The sequence below is a fragment of the Fusarium verticillioides genome, chromosome 4, assembly GCF_000149555.1.
Source record: "Fusarium verticillioides 7600 chromosome 4, whole genome shotgun sequence".
NCBI classification, from domain to species: domain Eukaryota; kingdom Fungi; phylum Ascomycota; class Sordariomycetes; order Hypocreales; family Nectriaceae; genus Fusarium; species Fusarium verticillioides.
The window spans coordinates 908,805-924,284 of record NC_031678.1 but is presented as its reverse complement, the minus strand read 5'-3'; the positions used below and the strand labels follow the sequence as shown (position 1 = coordinate 924,284).

The following is a 15,480-nucleotide window of genomic DNA, read 5'->3' as shown; positions in this document are numbered from 1 at the left end:
AGACATCCCTTTTATAGGTTGCCACGCTCAGCTTGCTCACGCTCAATAGCCTCGAACAAGCTCTTAAAATTACCGGCGCCGAAGCCGTCGAAGTCGTTGCGCTGAATGATCTCAATGAAGACTGTGGGTCGGTCCATAAGGGGCTTGGTGAATAGTTGAAGCAGGTAACCACCCTCATCGTAGTCGATTAGGATGTTGAGACGCTCAAGAGTCTCGAATTCTTCCTTGAGCTCCCAGTTGCGACGCTCTGTCTTGAGACGATGGCGCATGTCAGTGTAATATGAAGGTGGAACGTCGATGAACTCGACACCACGAGCGCGTAGGGCTGAGACGGCAGTGATGATATCGGGAGTTAGAAGTGCAATATGCTGGACGCCAGGTCCAGAGTTGAAGATAACGTACTCCTCAATCTGGGACTTCTTCTTGCCGAGAGCTGGCTCATTGATGGGCATCTTAACAATGTTATTTGGTGAAGCCATGACAACGGAGCTCAGAGCTGAGAACTCGGTACAGATCTGTGAATCGTCCACAGACCAAAAACGGTGAAAGGAAAGGCATTGCTCGTAGAAAGCGCAGGCTGAGTCCATCTCGTTCCAGGACTGGTTACCGACACAGTGGTCGATGCGGGCCAAGGGAACATCTGGCAGAGACACAGTGGCACTATGTTTCTTCCAGGCTCGGTAGCCAGGGAGGAAGGGTCCTGTGTAGTTTTGACGGGAGATGAGGGTATGGGTGGTATCACCATATGTACAAATGACGGCTGTGGAGACGGAGCCATGCTCCTTGTCCTTGCTGACCTTGGGGTCTTGAACAGCAATAGCACCCTCCTGAACCGCCTTGTGATATACTCCGTCGACATTCTCGACCTCAAAGGCAACATCCTTCACGGCGTCGCCATGGCGTTCGAGATGAACATACATCTCCTTGAGAAGCTTTCGGTCGAACTTGGAGATAGGTTCATCGTCTGGGAAATGAGCCTCTGATCGCAGAGGCGAGGTGAAAACGAAGCGGACATCGTTGTTCTCAATGACATACGAGGCGAAGTATCGGCTTCCAGTCTCGAGCCCCTTATATGCGATGGGCTTGAAGCCAAAAAGATTGGTGTAATATGAGGCAGCCTGTTTGGCATTGCCAACCCACCAGGTTATGTGATCATAGCCGGTGAAGTTAGGGGGCGGCTGCACCGCAAAAGTGTTGTCTGCTTGGTCGAGGGCAGAAGTGATAGGAACAGTAGTAGGCTGAGTTGCCTGCTGAGGAGGGGAGTTGGTGATGGCAGAAGGGGACATTGACACACACGGTTTGATGGGTGAGTCTTTGATATCAGAATAGAGTAAACGTTTGTTTGAGACTTGTGTTTTAGGGTCGAATTGTTTCCGTGTGGTGACTTCGGGAAGCTAGGTATGCAGGAAGTTGTTAACTGACTTGAATTGATGGCTATGTATGAGATGGGGGGCTATGGCCGAGTATATGTAAGAAATCCTAATGTGCTTCAAGCCCGGCTTAACCATGAAGCAACAAGTATTGCTTGTTTCTTTGTCATCTCTCACACGGAACGGCTCCGCCTGGAGAAGGCATTATACGGCCCAAGAAAGGCCTGCCAGAATAAGCAGGAGATAACTCATACCAGTCATATCCATCGGTAACATCCTCGTTGGCTTTCAGAGTTTCAATGAAACTGGGAACCAATAGGGTTTGCGGCGTAAGAAAGCAAAGCCATGCCCGTCATGGCAGGGTTAAGGGTCACGCGCGGGGCTTCCGCGTCAGACGGCGGTCTGATTGATATCATCAACAGAGCCAAGAGAGCCCAAGTGATCGATCTCAAAGGCGGTAGTGCCGAAGGTTGTCGATGGTGGTTGTGATGTTATCACTGCGGAACTTCCCCGGCCGAGCGTCCCGCTGCGGCGCCAGCCGCCCCAAGCCGACATTGGCCGACTACTTCCAGAAGTCCCAACACGGCTTAACAAGCACTCTACGGCGGCATGCCCTGCGATGGACTGCGGAACTGTCAGCAGCAAAGCCGGCCGAAACATCCTTGCGAATGAGAGATGCGCGACAATGCAGAGAACTAGTCGCCTGAGTATTGATCCTCCCGCTAAAGCCGAGATCGTCCCTCAAGCAGGTCGGTTTATCTAGCATGCCCGTACCAGGAATCATATTTAGAACCCTGAGCCAGCCCTTTTCAGTGCCATCTCTGTCGCTCAGCACGTCACATCAGATTCCGAACGTCCTAGGAATTACACCTACAGAGACAGTTTCCTGTATCTATCGTCCTCGCCAAATATCAGAATCGCAGGTCTCAAATCGAATCACTGAGTTATCTTCACCTGCCTAGCCACTACTCGACAACAGTCGAAATGGCATCTGTATGCTTAAGCCAACACGATATCAATATCCTTGAGAAAATCAAGGATCCGGAGTCAAATCCATATGCCGGTATCGTTCTAGACTCCTCATTACCCCGGGACCCAAACATTACGGATGCCACGATATATGAGCGAGTAGTCGAGAGGGAGCGAGGCATAATTCGTTCCATCAAGAGCCTTGAAACCCAGTTGAAGAGTCTTGGATCTGAGGAAGGAAAAGATGTTGCTGTCAAGGGCTATCAGCAAAGCCTTTCGGCGGTTGAGAGTATGATTGCCGAGTATCCCAACTACGCCAGCGCCAGAAACAACCGTGTACAGATCCTCAGGCGGCTATATGGAGATGCGATGATGCTCTCCCATACCAAAGACACCCCCGCGCCCTTAATAGAGTCACCCGACCAGGCGGAAAGAAAAAAAGCCGTTGTAACAGCATTGAGCGATATCGAAGCGTCGATCGCACTCCTCACCCCTTCATCACTAACCATGCCTATTTCTCCTCAGGCTGCGCGCACTCTGTCTATGGCTCACACCCAACGAGCTGCATTATATCTGAAAACAGCCAGACTAATGCTAAGTCGCTCTTTGGATATCGATGGGATCCTCGAAGAATCCAAATGGGAAAAACTCGACTTCGAGGGTGCCGCATCTCGAGACCTGGCGTTTGGTGGAAGGTATGGAAATCCAATTGCAAAGGGTTTGGCCGTAAGTGTCAACCCAACGGCGAAACTCTGCGGACAAATTGTTCGAGAAGCGATGAAGAAAGAATACGGCCCATCTTTTGGTGACTAAGTGCATGTATATAATGAGATAGAATATCCAAAAAGGCTTGATACGCCATTATGATATTGAAAGTTGGCAGAACCATAGTGACTCATGTGCCAAAGCAAGCCCAGACATAATTATGAAGACTTGGAAGAAAGTCCAACTCGTCTATGTTGTGAATCAGTTTTTATCCTATTTCCAGCTAATGATTTGCGGGATTACCGTCGTGCAGCTTCAAGAGTCTGTTGAGTTGTTCGACCTTTGTCCTTTTCTTCACGGTTGATTCTGGTTGCAGCGGCTGAAAGACCAATCAAGATGCCGAAGATCGGATCCGCAGTACGGGAGATGATATATGTTGGTGCAGGCATCGTGAGATTTCTATCTTATCAAGTATATGAATACTGGTGAGGCGAGGTGGCTCAATGGAGGAGCTTTGCCTAACACCCATCCATCTATTGGATACAATTGAAGCCGCCAACTCGCTTACGTAATACATAATGCCTCCAAAGTTCAGGGCAGATTCTCTGCACGGACCCTCACACAGGACGCTCCGAAAAATGGAATCTTGTCATGTGACTAGCTGGGTCTCGCTTGCCACCAGCCCACACAAAATATTTTGGTGCGTAATTTGAACTTGTCTTGACAACTCCTCGCAACTTCACTAACCAGCAGACAACACACCGCCGGACAAGATGAAGTTCCTCAAGGTCGGCCGAGTCGCCATCATCACCCGCGGCAGATACGCCGGAAAGAAGGTACGACCTCGACAAATTTTATACTGCTATACCATGGCATTTCCCGAGTTCTGCGGCATCCGAGCAAGATAGGGTCGGGGGAAGGGATTGAAACGAAGAGGTCACTGGTGTTTTATATGACAAGACACGGAGCGCAGAACTCGCGGGAATGCTATGATAGGAAACGATCTGTGCCATAGTTTTCTTTCCAAAAAAACATTTCGCTGACTCGATATACTTCATATAGGTTGTCATCATCCAGCCCGTTGACAACGGCAACAAGCCTCACCCTTTCGGCCACGCCCTGGTTGCCGGCATTGAGCGATACCCCTCCAAGATCACCCGCCGCATGTCCAAGACCCGTCAGGAGAAGCGAAACAAGATCAAGCCTTTCATCAAGGTCATCAACTACAACCACTTGATGCCCACTCGCTACACCCTGGAGCTCGAGGGCCTCAAGGGCGCCGTCTCCAACGACACCTTCAAGGAGGTTTCCCAGCGCGAGGATGCCAAGAAGACTGTCAAGAAGGTGCTCGAGGAGCGATACACCAGCGGCAAGAACCGATGGTTCTTCACCCCTCTCAGTATGTTACACCATCGCTGCGCCATACCACTCGAGCAGAGCTGCACGAAAATCCGCCGAGTGCTCTTGGCATTCACATGAATTAGAGCGTTGCTGACCACCCACCGCAGAGTTTTAAAAGAAAAGGAATCGTTTCTCCATCACGGTTAGGGAGTTGGCGGGATGTACAGAGCATCGATGGCATTAAGGAACGCCGGTTTTTATGGGCTCAATATGAAGTTTCTTAAATCACAACCAGATCTCTACTTGCCGCGTGATTGTAGCGTCAATATACAACGCGGATCGGCCGGACGTGTTGTCCTGACCGAAGGATACCACTGGCGGCGTTCAATGAATTGATGCCATCAATGAGGTGTTGAGTAGACCTTGAGGACTTTTTCTTGACGGTTGAATGCCTACGAGGTTTACCAAATCCATAACATGAATTGAAATTTACCGTCAAAACGTTCATTACTACGTTCACACATATACAGAACCCGGTGAAACGAAAGGGAAAATAGATCAATGAACTTTTGTTATGGTGGGTTTTGTTTAACCGTTTCGTTTCTACATGTCTATGGCCAAACGCCGTCTAGAGTTACACATCAATTAGACCTTTCGTGATGCGGTTCATGCATGAAACCGCTACCTCGCGCTCTGCGCCCAGCTCTATGGCTTTACACTTCATAAGACCCTCCCTTCCCCAATCAAACAGAATATATCAAAAGATCTCCAATCCACAGAAAAGTGCGCCAAGTCAATTCGACTGTGGACACATTCGGACCAAGTTCAACAACTTGATTGGGCGTAATACATAAGGAAATAACGGATATAGAAAAGAGGTTCCTTAGATCGCCATTCGCCCCCGTCAACCAAACGTCCGGGTCTTGCTTCACATTGAGACCGTATAATACAGAGCTCTAGACGTGCTGGGCATCGTTGATGCCGAAACGGTTAGAGACCTCGTTGGCCAGTCTAGTGGGATCAACCTCTGAAGAGTAACCGGGAGCAAGACCACCGAAGAAGGTGAAGATGAGGAAAGCGGTGGCAATGATGATGGTGACCTTGCGGAGAATGGGCTTGCGAGCACCAAACTCAGCCCACTGTCGGTTGGCATCAGCAATGTGGCCCTTGATCTGCTCGTAGCCGAGCTTGTAGTAGACCATGCCACCAAGAGCAATGGAGTAACCAAAGAATTGGAGGCCAGTAACTTGGGTGCCCCAGATCATCATGGAAGCAATGACCAGGAGAATATCCTTGAGAACACCGCAGAGTGTGAGGACGACAGCAGAAGTCTTGCCGATCTGATAGTCTCGTTAGTATCAAGTTGCGCAAGGATTGTCAAGGAAAACATACCAGGAAGACGACGGAGACGTTGAGCATGAAAGCGCAAAGACCGTTGAGGAAGAAAGTGAACAGACCGACGTGGTAAACCTCGGCCATCGAGCACCTGGGGATCTCCCAAATAAGAGCAACCACACCGTTCATGACAGCGCAGATGGGAGCAAAATAGTACAGAGAGACGAGAGGGTCCATCTTGTAGTCAGCGGAGCTCAGCAAGCGCTGGACCATGGTAAGTCGCAGAGCCTCAAAAATGATACCGCCCATTTGGAAGAGCACACCAACAGTGACGAAGTGAATTTCGCCCATGGAAGCAATGATGACACCAACAACAATAGCGGAGACATTGAGGAACTGCTTGAGGTTGGGAGCAGAAACACCCAAAATCCAGCCAGAGATGAGAACGGCGACGGGTGTGGTAGCCTTGAGCATCTGGATAAAAGCAACGGAGAGGTACAAATATGTCAAATTTCCACAGATCAAACTCAAGCTGAAGAAGATACCGATGGGCACAACGGCACGGACGTAAACGCGAGCTGTCATCTTGACGGTCTTGCGGCCGTCAAGGTAAGGAGTCCATCGGGCCATAATCTGAGTGACGACTGTCGCGAAGGTCAAGTGGTAGGTCGTAAGAATGACGGGGTAGCCTGGAAGTTGAAATGTCAGCGAAGGAGCAGACATGTCCCATCAAGGTGGACAACGTACGGAAGTTGAGGGTATCGAGGAGCCATTTGTTGAACAGAATGACAGATGATGAAAAACCAATCCATGCACTGCACAATGTGGTTAGCAACGGTTCTGGCGCATCGACAAGTCACTTCATGGGATAGTCGAGAAAACTACTGACATAACATAGAAAGTAGGGTGAACTGAAGCGCGAGCAGACTGTGACTTCTCGAGACTGGGGTTAACCGTTGGAAGAACAGGAGTGGTCGCACGAGGCGTCTCGCCCGAGACGCGGATCTTTTCGTCAGCCGACATTATGATTATTCTGGTTGTTGGTGATGTTAAGGATACGATTAGAGATGGTTGGGGCTGTCGACGAGAAAAGTCGTGGTTGTAGATAAGAGACCCCTTGAAGACAGATTTTAGGGGGGACGCGCAAACGAGCGGACGGACAGCCGAGTCCTGTAATGGAATAGAATCGGAAAATGCGAGGTGTGCTTGATATGCAATTTGGCGGGGCCAGGAGAGACAAGGTCTCAAAGAAGAGAAAAAAGGCGAAAAAAAAGGTTGTTGATCTCCTTGGACTTTGGTTTACGGTGGCCTTGGTTCGCAAGGGATAAGGTCAAGAGAAAGACTGAAGAAACAAGGCAGCAAGGCAAGAAGTCGTCTCTGGTACGAGAAGAAGAAAGAGGGGGAAATGAAAAAAGGAATGAGAGGGATGGCTTGGGATGAAGAAGGGTACTTCAGTTGATGAAAGGGGAATAGGCAATGTTGACTAGATCTCCAAATCTCATCCAGGGGGTGTGGTGTGGGCTATGATTGTTATTTTGGTTGGGGGCAAGGCAAGCTAGGAATCAATCAAGGGTGAGGCGCGGCAATCAAAAAAAAAAAAAAAAAAGATGTTATGGAAGGGGTTTTCCCTCTGAAAGACTGAAAGTAGCATTTTGATGCATATTAGTGGAGGAGCCACAAAGCTCAGCACGGGGTCGTCGACCCTGCAGTGACTGACTAACTAGCACTAATAAGCCCCTCAGCCAGTTGAACACGAACAAAGTGGATGACGGGAACGAGACACTTCTCATGCTCAGGTACTGGTACCCCCAGCCGTGTGGCACCCGAAGCCTGCAAAAGCTGATTTGACGCGTGTACAGGGGCAACTGCTGGAGGGATGCAAGGTACTATGTACAGGTACTGTAGCTGCAACAGGAACTGGCTGATGTTTTCTATTCAGGGGCATCCGCTAGTTACGGTCGAGCCAAGCCTGACGAATCATCACGCCCACGTTGGAGATCGCCCTCCAATAGTCATTGCCAGGTAAGCTGACGGCTCATCTCGCACTGTGCACTTACTGCATTTCGATGCGAATCTGGACTTTGCGATGGTGGTGAAAGTTCAAGGGAGGAATGTTTGTGGCTGAATGGCCCAGTTCTACGGAGTAGTATTGTACGTAGATACCTAGTACCTAAATCAGCGAAAAAAGGAACGAACTCATGCTAGATTGAGTACCTAGTTCTACCGTTCAATCAGCACTGTTCCTTTAAAAGCTGTCAGTTTCTACTCTGTAGAAGAGAATGTTTATCCTCACGGATACTGTCGACTCATTATCTACCCTCAGATGTCTCCAACTGTCAACTGTCAACGATGGAGACCTTCACACCCGCCCCGGTTGAGCGCGCCTCCAACTGCCGGAACCATCTCGGATTTGGACATTTTCGTCTAAATACATTCAGGGAAGATCTAGATCCCGCCTAGTAAAGAAAACAAACTCAAAAACAAGTAAAAAGTGCGGTTCACATAATACATGAGTTCCTTAAAGTTCACAAGCTATTCTCTTGCGGCAAACAATTGGGACTATCGATTCCTTAGACTGCGAGGCTTCATTCTTGCATTCCCATGACATTGACGGTCTGGCCCTCACTTACGTGGTCTATATTGGTATAATACTCCCCAAATAGAAACATACGTCACTCTAATCTCGTCTCGGTTTGCACCTTGGCCATGAGCGACAGCTATTCAACACACAGTATTCTTTCTTCCTTCAGCGGCACGGAATGATTGAGCTTATACTCCGTAGATCCAGCTTGGCATTCAAACATAACCAGAACCTCAACACCAGCTCATCCACAAATCTGCAGATCCAGCCGAGACGGCTCAGAGGTCCATGACCTTGGGCCGAAGAAACGGCCCAGTTTGCCGAACTTGGCTTTTAGTTAAGCATTCTTGGGGGGGCCTAGAGGGCCAAGGACCCATTTTGATTGTGTCAGAAAGCCATGGTGCTTTCTGACACAATCGAGAATATACGGAGACAGACATAGTGAGATATCAACCCGAGCCGAGGAAATGTACCAATCTTTGGAAATTCATAAAGGGTCCCTGTTCCCATGTCGAGCCAGGACTCGCTGTGCATTGTTCAAAGCTGGCTCATGCTGGATACCAGCTCTACAATTTCCATTGACTAAGGTAAGAATGTTACGTCCATCCTAAAAGAAAAAAAAAGAAAAAAAAAAGAGAGAGAGAAAAAAGGCCATGGCAAAGAGGTGTTTTACGTGGCGTCCCTTGGGGGGGAAACATCCGTACGTCGTGCGAGAGGAGAGATCTGTTACCGTTGTGAGTAGTTAACATCCATGCCACAACGAGCCAAGACCAGGCTGAAGAAGGCGGGAACTCACTGGCGAGGCGAGCCTTGCGTTGGAAGCCATGCACGGTTGGCTCTTGATAAAACCATAGTAGCGCCAAAGCGATCCTGCTGGCTGGTTGATCTGCTTCCTGTTTCAGATTCCATACAATGCTGTCAGAGGCTGAGAGGTTGTCGAACAGCCGTCCTTGGTGGAGACGCTTCACAAAACGCCAGTTGATCCTTTGCTATCTGGGTCCAGTGACGTTTCTTGACCGAAGGTTACGAGGCCTTCTGCGTGGCCTCGCAGCCCTTCATCTCGTTGCTCCAGCATGTTGACGACCATGGCAGTTTCAAGGTCGGTTTACATGAGCCGATATTGTGGAAACAATAGCCGTGATCATCGCTCAATCAAAGGAGGTAAGGGCCAAAGAAAGAAGGGAGAGGCGAAAGCTTGTTACATTCATGTAACAACTAGCGTGGATCAACTATAGACATAATTCTACTTGAACGGTTGACCGCTTCGTGCTAGCAACATTGTTTTGCTTCAGACTCCATCCAAAGAGATTCGAACATAGAAATTGTTTGGACAATGATTGGATATCCCGTATCTTATCATGATAAGGCTGAATTCATGCTACACTGTACAGGTACATCGCTGCTTTATGAGAATCCCCATCACCCCCGGAGCCGTCTTGCAAACCACCCCTGACATTACATATTTTCATGTGGGCTTCTCAAAGCCGGCCTTCAGCAACAGTAATCAGTGACATTTTCTTGACAGTAGTTTGGAAGAAATTTCGAAGACCTCGGGTTGCACGAAAGACGGGTATTCTGGAACACGAGCTTGTTTGCCATAACTAACGAGCTTCAGCCCAGCAGATAAGAATAATGCACATAAACACAATTGATCAAGCCCGGATATAAGCATCAAGTTCTGGCTTCGTTTTTAATTTGGCGGTGGTCAGAAGAGAAATTGAGATCTGGTTGTGGGCGTGCTTCGGGTTGGCCAGCGCATAGAGTGACTGGGAGAGTGGTCAAATTGTCCAGTCAAAGGCGCTCTTGACAGTGATTATCTTATCTGCCATGGAGCGTTGAATTACATCTCATCTTAGGAAATTACAGCAAAAGACTGTGGACCTACGTTGTACAGTACTGAGTAACCAACAAACTATCGAATCCATCGCGTGGGATCTTTGACCAGCAAGCATGGCATGCCTTTGGCCGTCATTGTCCGAAATTCTAACTAACTGCAGCAATAAAGTTGGTACATAACGCGTTGATTATTTTAGGAACGCAGGTTTCAAATATATCGAACCTAGGTATCGGATTAATGCAAGATCGGCCTCAAGGTACTCGGAACGCTGCTCTGATATTGGAGTTGACGGAATCTTGGCGGAGTCGAGACGACGGGAGCCACCCCGACAGCTACTAGGAAAAGAGGCTAATTGTCCCCATTCATGGCACAGTGTCCGTTATACATAGGCCGAATAGCGTGTCGATTAAGATTTCATGCAATATGAATATTGCGACTACTACGGAGTACTACTCCGTACTGTAGCTGGTTATCATATTCGTATTCTACTGTGGAAGGCGATCGGAAACTGTCCAGGGCAGGCTGGTCGTCGAAAGACCCTTTATAGACAGACAGTGGAGTTTGTCTTTCAGTTCCTCGCTTGAGGCGACAAGGTTGATCTGTCTATGTACCTGGCAGTGAGATTGCCTTTCACAACACATCATGTCTAATCCAGTTACACCACAAAGTAGCCGCTGCAAAATTTACATATTTATGCAGGTCCGGTATCAACACATCCATGGCCCAAGCTGGGCTGATAATAATCTCCTTTCCTGAGAGTCCCTGTCTTTATCATGACTCTGACCCTGATTGTGCTACCAACAACCAGAGAATATATCACACAGATCATCCAATCCCATGTTAGAACCAGGCCACCCACGCCCACCCACCATCTACAGTATCAGGGGCCCGCGGGTGGGGCACTAACTAAGGGATGCTAGGAGGGTCGAGGGGACCCGACCCAAAATAATTTTAGCCCCGCCATCGATCCGTTACCGTCTCCTTTTCTGCCAGACTCCTGAAGCCACCTCACTTTCTACAATCGCGGTCAATATCTACAGCAACCACGAGACTCTGATCATCTCGCTGTCTTCTTGTTGTTCTGTACAACTCATTCTCCCCTCCGTCGCTCCATTGTTGTCGGCGTCTGCATATTTCTGTGCTTTTTGCGGTCTTCTATCCATCCTCTTCAGCTTCATCTAATACCCCCACCATGGCCGACGTGTGAGTTGCTTTTGTGCCTGTTCGCTATTGCTTAACGCCTCCGTATACTAGGAAGCACTTTTCGTTCATGCAAAAGAGCGTCTTGCTGATATTTATCATTGTAGTAACGTTGATGTCCTCGTTATTGGCATGGGACCTACTGGTCTCGGTGCTGCCAAGCGTCTCAACCACATTGTATGCGCTCACCGCCACCTTCACCTTGAGGCCGAGAATTACAGGCTGACGATGTTAACAGAACGGCCCTTCATGGCTGATTGTCGATTCCTCTGACAAGGCTGGTGGTCTTGCTGGCACTGACACCACTCCGGAGGGTTTCGTAAGTCGTCGTCTCCCAACCTCGATGAATATATTCCTAACCTTGCAATTGCTCTAGCTGTACGACGTCGGTGGCCACGTTATCTTCTCCCACTACAAGTACTTCGACGATTGCCTCGACGAGGCCCTCCCCAAGGATGATGACTGGTACACTCACCAGCGAATCTCCTACGTTCGCTACAAGGGCCTTTGGGTTCCTTACCCCTTCCAGAACAATATTTCCATGCTTCCCAAGGAGGACCAAGTCAGCTGTATCGAGGGCATCATTGATTCTGCTCTTGAGTGCCGTGTTGCCAACACCAAGCCCAAGGACTTTGACGAGTGGATTGTCCGTATGATGGGTGAGGGTATCGCCAACATCTTCATGCGACCTTACAACTACAAGGTCTGGGCCGTCCCTACCACCAAGGTACGACCACAGATTCGGTATAATACAGTGAAGTCAGTGTGCTGATAGTACAACAGATGCAATGTCAGTGGCTCGGTGAGCGTGTCGCTGCCCCCGATGCTAAGCTTGTTACCAAGAACGTTATCCTCAACAAGGTCGCTGGTAACTGGGGCCCCAACGCTACTTTCCGATTCCCCGCCCGTGATGGTACCGGTGGTATCTGGATTGCCGTCGCTGAGACCATTCCTAAGGAGAAGAAGCGATTCGGCAAGCAGGGTGAGGTCACCAAGATTGACGCCGAGAAGAAGATTGCCTACTTCGCCGATGGCAGCACAATCGGTTATAACAAGCTCATTAACACCATGGCCGTTGACCACCTCGCCGAGAAGCTCGGCAATCAGGAGCTTGTCGGCCTCACCAAGCAGCTTTACTACTCCACCACCCATGTTATTGGTGTCGGTATCCGAGGCGAGCGCCCTGAGCGTATCGGTGACAAGTGCTGGCTGTATTTCCCCGAGGACAACTGTCCCTTCTACCGTGCCACTATCTTCTCTAACTACTCCCCCTACAACCAGCCTCAGAAGGATGCCAAGCTCCCCACGCTTTACCTCGCCAATGGTGAGAAGCCTGCGTCTTCCGAGGCTAAGGAGGGACCTTACTGGTCTATCATGCTGGAGGTTTCCCAATCTACCATGAAGCCTGTCGATGTTGAGAACCTCCTTAAGGATAGCATCCAGGGTCTCATCAACACCGAGATGATCAACCCCGAGGACGAGATCGTCTCTACTTACCACCGTGCTTTCGACCATGGTTACCCCACCCCCAGCCTCGAGCGTGAGGGCGTCCTCAAGCAGGTTCTCCCCAAGCTCGAGGCTATGGACATTCTATCCCGTGGTCGATTCGGCAGCTGGCGATACGAGGTCGGTAACCAGGACCACTCCTTCATGCTCGGTGTTGAGGCCGTTGATGCTATCCACAGCGGTGCCGTCGAGCTGACACTCAACTACCCTGACTTCGTCAACTCCCGCCAGAACACTGAGCGACGCCTCACTCAAAACTTCATTGTGGCTCCTCCTCAGACCAACGGCACCAAGGATATTCCAAGCCACTCCAAGGCTCAGTAATCTTACAGCCAATGGAATAAATTGGAAATGGAGTGAAGGTATAGCGTGAGCAATTTATGATTCGGCACGTTGTTTGATATCTCAAGAGACATGTGTACAAGAAAACTTTGTGCGGAGCGAGTTAGCGCCTCGAGAAACGATGAGTCCGAATTTAGGATTGATGACGAGACATAGGCCGCTGCTGGTGAAGATTTCCAGTTAGCTGGACGGAATGGATAGGATTTCGCTTGACAAGACGGGGCAATATGATAGAGATAGATCTGGGATTTTTGCTCTAGGGTTAGACAAATGATCGGATTATCCTATACAAATACATAATAGTATACAACATACAATAGAGCTTAGACGATGTTCATGTTTCCATCGTTGATGCCATTCTGGCGTTTCTGGGCCGTTTATCTCTTCTGGTGGAAGGATTTCGGTGTTTCAGCCCTTCTGAATTAGAGCTGTTGTCTCACAGTGATTGGTTCCCAGATGCTTGATGTTTCAGTGACATTTAATCCCCTGCCACTTACTTCATGGTCTATGTGCGTTGTGCAATGTAGGGGTCGGCGCGAGAATGTAACTGAGATATCTCAAGCCTGTTACTGTCAGCTTCAAATCTCTTGAAGGGAATACGTGACCAAAGCTACCCTACCTACCTTACCTACCTATGGATCAGTTTAATGAACAACAAGCGCTGACTTGGTTGTGCTGCCCCATAAACGGCGCTACAAGGGTCCATCGCGCACGAGCCGATTTTGTGAAGCCCACACAACTTCTTGACTTGAGATTCTGATACAGCAGGCCATGATTGAACTTGTGGATGGGCAATAACAGAACATTGGGATTTCACCTTAGCAGCATGAGACTGGATAAAATTTTCTCGTTCATTGTAAACTTTGGCCAAAACAGAAGGGATGGGCAAACAGAGGCACCGAGAGATAATAGCTTGAGCTGTTATGGCTGCCCAAAGCGGGAATAGTGGCGCTAGAACTGCTGTAGAGTTTCGGCTAAAACAAATGGAAGTCAATGGGATCGTGGCTACTAAGTCGGAGATGGGAAGTGAGATGAGGTTAACGATGACTGTGGTAAGAGAGCACAGTTGCATGATGTTGTGAAACGAGTCAAGTCAGTCCACTCAGGTAAAACTGCTGGATGATGCAATGAAAGCTGAATATGGAGGGTGGGAGGGTATGTATGACTACACTGAATTGAATCACAACGTGTTCTGCTTGACACTTGATGCGTCCACTTTCTTCAGCCAGAAGCAGGGTTATTACCACCAATACCAATCACCATGGGTACGAGGTCCAACTGTCAAACCGGATGATATCCTTGCTGTTCCGCCATCCAGTACTAATTCAAGACGGGACCAGCTCGTGAACAAGACTTGGACCCTGTATCTTTTGGCGCACACACGAAAACATAGGCAATTACCGCTAATTAGTTCTGAGCTACTCCGTACTCGATGGGAAATATGATTGACTCCCCAAGATATGTCTAGTTCATGTATCGATTGAATAAAGGCTGCCTCTGCTTGGCCTGGAAAGTAACCAAGTTACAAACCCAAGGGCGCTGCTGATCCAAACAAATAACCCGACACCCCTACGCTAGGTACGGTAATAAGGAGTACGTAGTTGCCTCTCTCACTTCCATGGACGAAAGCCTGGGGAGGGGCGGAAATCCACCTCAACCTTGAAAGTCCACTCATCCCAAATCTAAACCAACTTGAACCTAAACCAACTCTATCCCACCCTGTCTGTGTTCTGTGCTCGGCGGTCACGGTACGGTACAGTAACCACCACCCACTAACACAAGTTGTGCATTTGACTTCACCATTTCTTCACTCAAGTGTTGTAGGATCAACGGACTCTTCCTCCTCGCCCCAGACTCCCTACCATAACCTCGCCCGCTCCGCTACGTCGTATGCCTTTTGATAGCGAGCCTCTACCGTCATAGACATCATATCACTTTCGACAGTCTTGAAATTACCTACACACTGTCCCGGAAGAGTTCGACCAAACACTCGGCCTACCAAACGTAGATCCTGCATACAATATCTCATATCCTTCCTGTCGTTGATTCATTTGTGCACGCCGAATCTTGCTGCGCCCGACTCTCTTTTCCACTTGTCATCCTCCGATACTGAAATAACAGCCATTGCTCTGCGCCCTCGACGTTGAAACCACGGCCGATATATCTCCGACGATGGGCACTCCATTTGCATGTGCCTAAGCCTCTAATAGAACTGAACACCGACGATCGCTTCTCGTGGTCTTTCTGACCTGCCACCGACACCGATTGTGATATCCACGAGGCGCGCCGTCGTT

The 15,480-nt window shown here is 49.1% G+C and overlaps 7 protein-coding genes across 7 annotated transcripts; 3 read left to right on the top strand and 4 right to left on the bottom strand.

Annotated features, from left to right (window-relative positions):
- Positions 1 to 11: 11 nt before the first annotated feature.
- FVEG_04630 (4-hydroxyphenylpyruvate dioxygenase) lies at positions 12 to 1,366 on the bottom strand (the record flags this gene model as incomplete). Its single annotated transcript, XM_018892449.1, has 1 exon — positions 12 to 1,366. The coding sequence occupies exon 1, from the start codon at positions 1,284 to 1,286 to the stop codon at positions 12 to 14; it is 1,275 nt and encodes a 424-aa protein (XP_018749154.1). The 5' UTR covers positions 1,287 to 1,366.
- Positions 1,367 to 1,990: 624 nt separating this feature from the next.
- FVEG_04629 (hypothetical protein) lies at positions 1,991 to 3,231 on the top strand. Its single transcript, XM_018892448.1, has 2 exons — positions 1,991 to 2,119; positions 2,174 to 3,231. Exon 2 carries the CDS (start codon positions 2,355 to 2,357, stop codon positions 3,150 to 3,152), a length of 798 nt encoding a protein of 265 aa, XP_018749153.1. The 5' UTR covers positions 1,991 to 2,119; positions 2,174 to 2,354; the 3' UTR covers positions 3,153 to 3,231.
- A 31-nt stretch (positions 3,232 to 3,262) lies between these two features.
- Positions 3,263 to 3,493, bottom strand: FVEG_15520 (hypothetical protein; the record flags this gene model as incomplete). Its single annotated transcript, XM_018904653.1, has 2 exons — positions 3,263 to 3,293; positions 3,348 to 3,493. 2 exons carry the CDS (start codon positions 3,491 to 3,493, stop codon positions 3,263 to 3,265), a joined length of 177 nt encoding a protein of 58 aa, XP_018749152.1.
- A 189-nt stretch (positions 3,494 to 3,682) lies between these two features.
- Positions 3,683 to 5,165, top strand: FVEG_04628 (60S ribosomal protein L27-A). The gene is made up of 3 exons (XM_018892447.1): positions 3,683 to 3,880; positions 4,107 to 4,443; positions 4,553 to 5,165. Exons 1-3 carry the CDS (start codon positions 3,818 to 3,820, stop codon positions 4,558 to 4,560), a joined length of 408 nt encoding a protein of 135 aa, XP_018749151.1. The 5' UTR covers positions 3,683 to 3,817; the 3' UTR covers positions 4,561 to 5,165.
- On the bottom strand, positions 4,932 to 7,396 carry FVEG_04627 (hypothetical protein). The gene is made up of 4 exons (XM_018892446.1): positions 6,610 to 7,396; positions 6,468 to 6,535; positions 5,778 to 6,409; positions 4,932 to 5,725 (listed from the first exon to the last, which is right to left on the bottom strand). The coding sequence occupies exons 1-4, from the start codon at positions 6,741 to 6,743 to the stop codon at positions 5,342 to 5,344; spliced, it is 1,218 nt and encodes a 405-aa protein (XP_018749150.1). The 5' UTR covers positions 6,744 to 7,396; the 3' UTR covers positions 4,932 to 5,341.
- A 3,701-nt stretch (positions 7,397 to 11,097) lies between these two features.
- FVEG_04626 (hypothetical protein) lies at positions 11,098 to 13,627 on the top strand. Its single transcript, XM_018892445.1, has 5 exons — positions 11,098 to 11,341; positions 11,446 to 11,515; positions 11,577 to 11,657; positions 11,715 to 12,065; positions 12,122 to 13,627. Exons 1-5 carry the CDS (start codon positions 11,331 to 11,333, stop codon positions 13,166 to 13,168), a joined length of 1,560 nt encoding a protein of 519 aa, XP_018749149.1. The 5' UTR covers positions 11,098 to 11,330; the 3' UTR covers positions 13,169 to 13,627.
- FVEG_15519 (hypothetical protein) lies at positions 13,190 to 14,293 on the bottom strand. The gene is made up of 2 exons (XM_018904652.1): positions 13,819 to 14,293; positions 13,190 to 13,749 (listed from the first exon to the last, which is right to left on the bottom strand). Exons 1-2 carry the CDS (start codon positions 14,256 to 14,258, stop codon positions 13,692 to 13,694), a joined length of 498 nt encoding a protein of 165 aa, XP_018749148.1. The 5' UTR covers positions 14,259 to 14,293; the 3' UTR covers positions 13,190 to 13,691.
- Between the last annotated feature and the right edge of the window lie 1,187 nt (positions 14,294 to 15,480).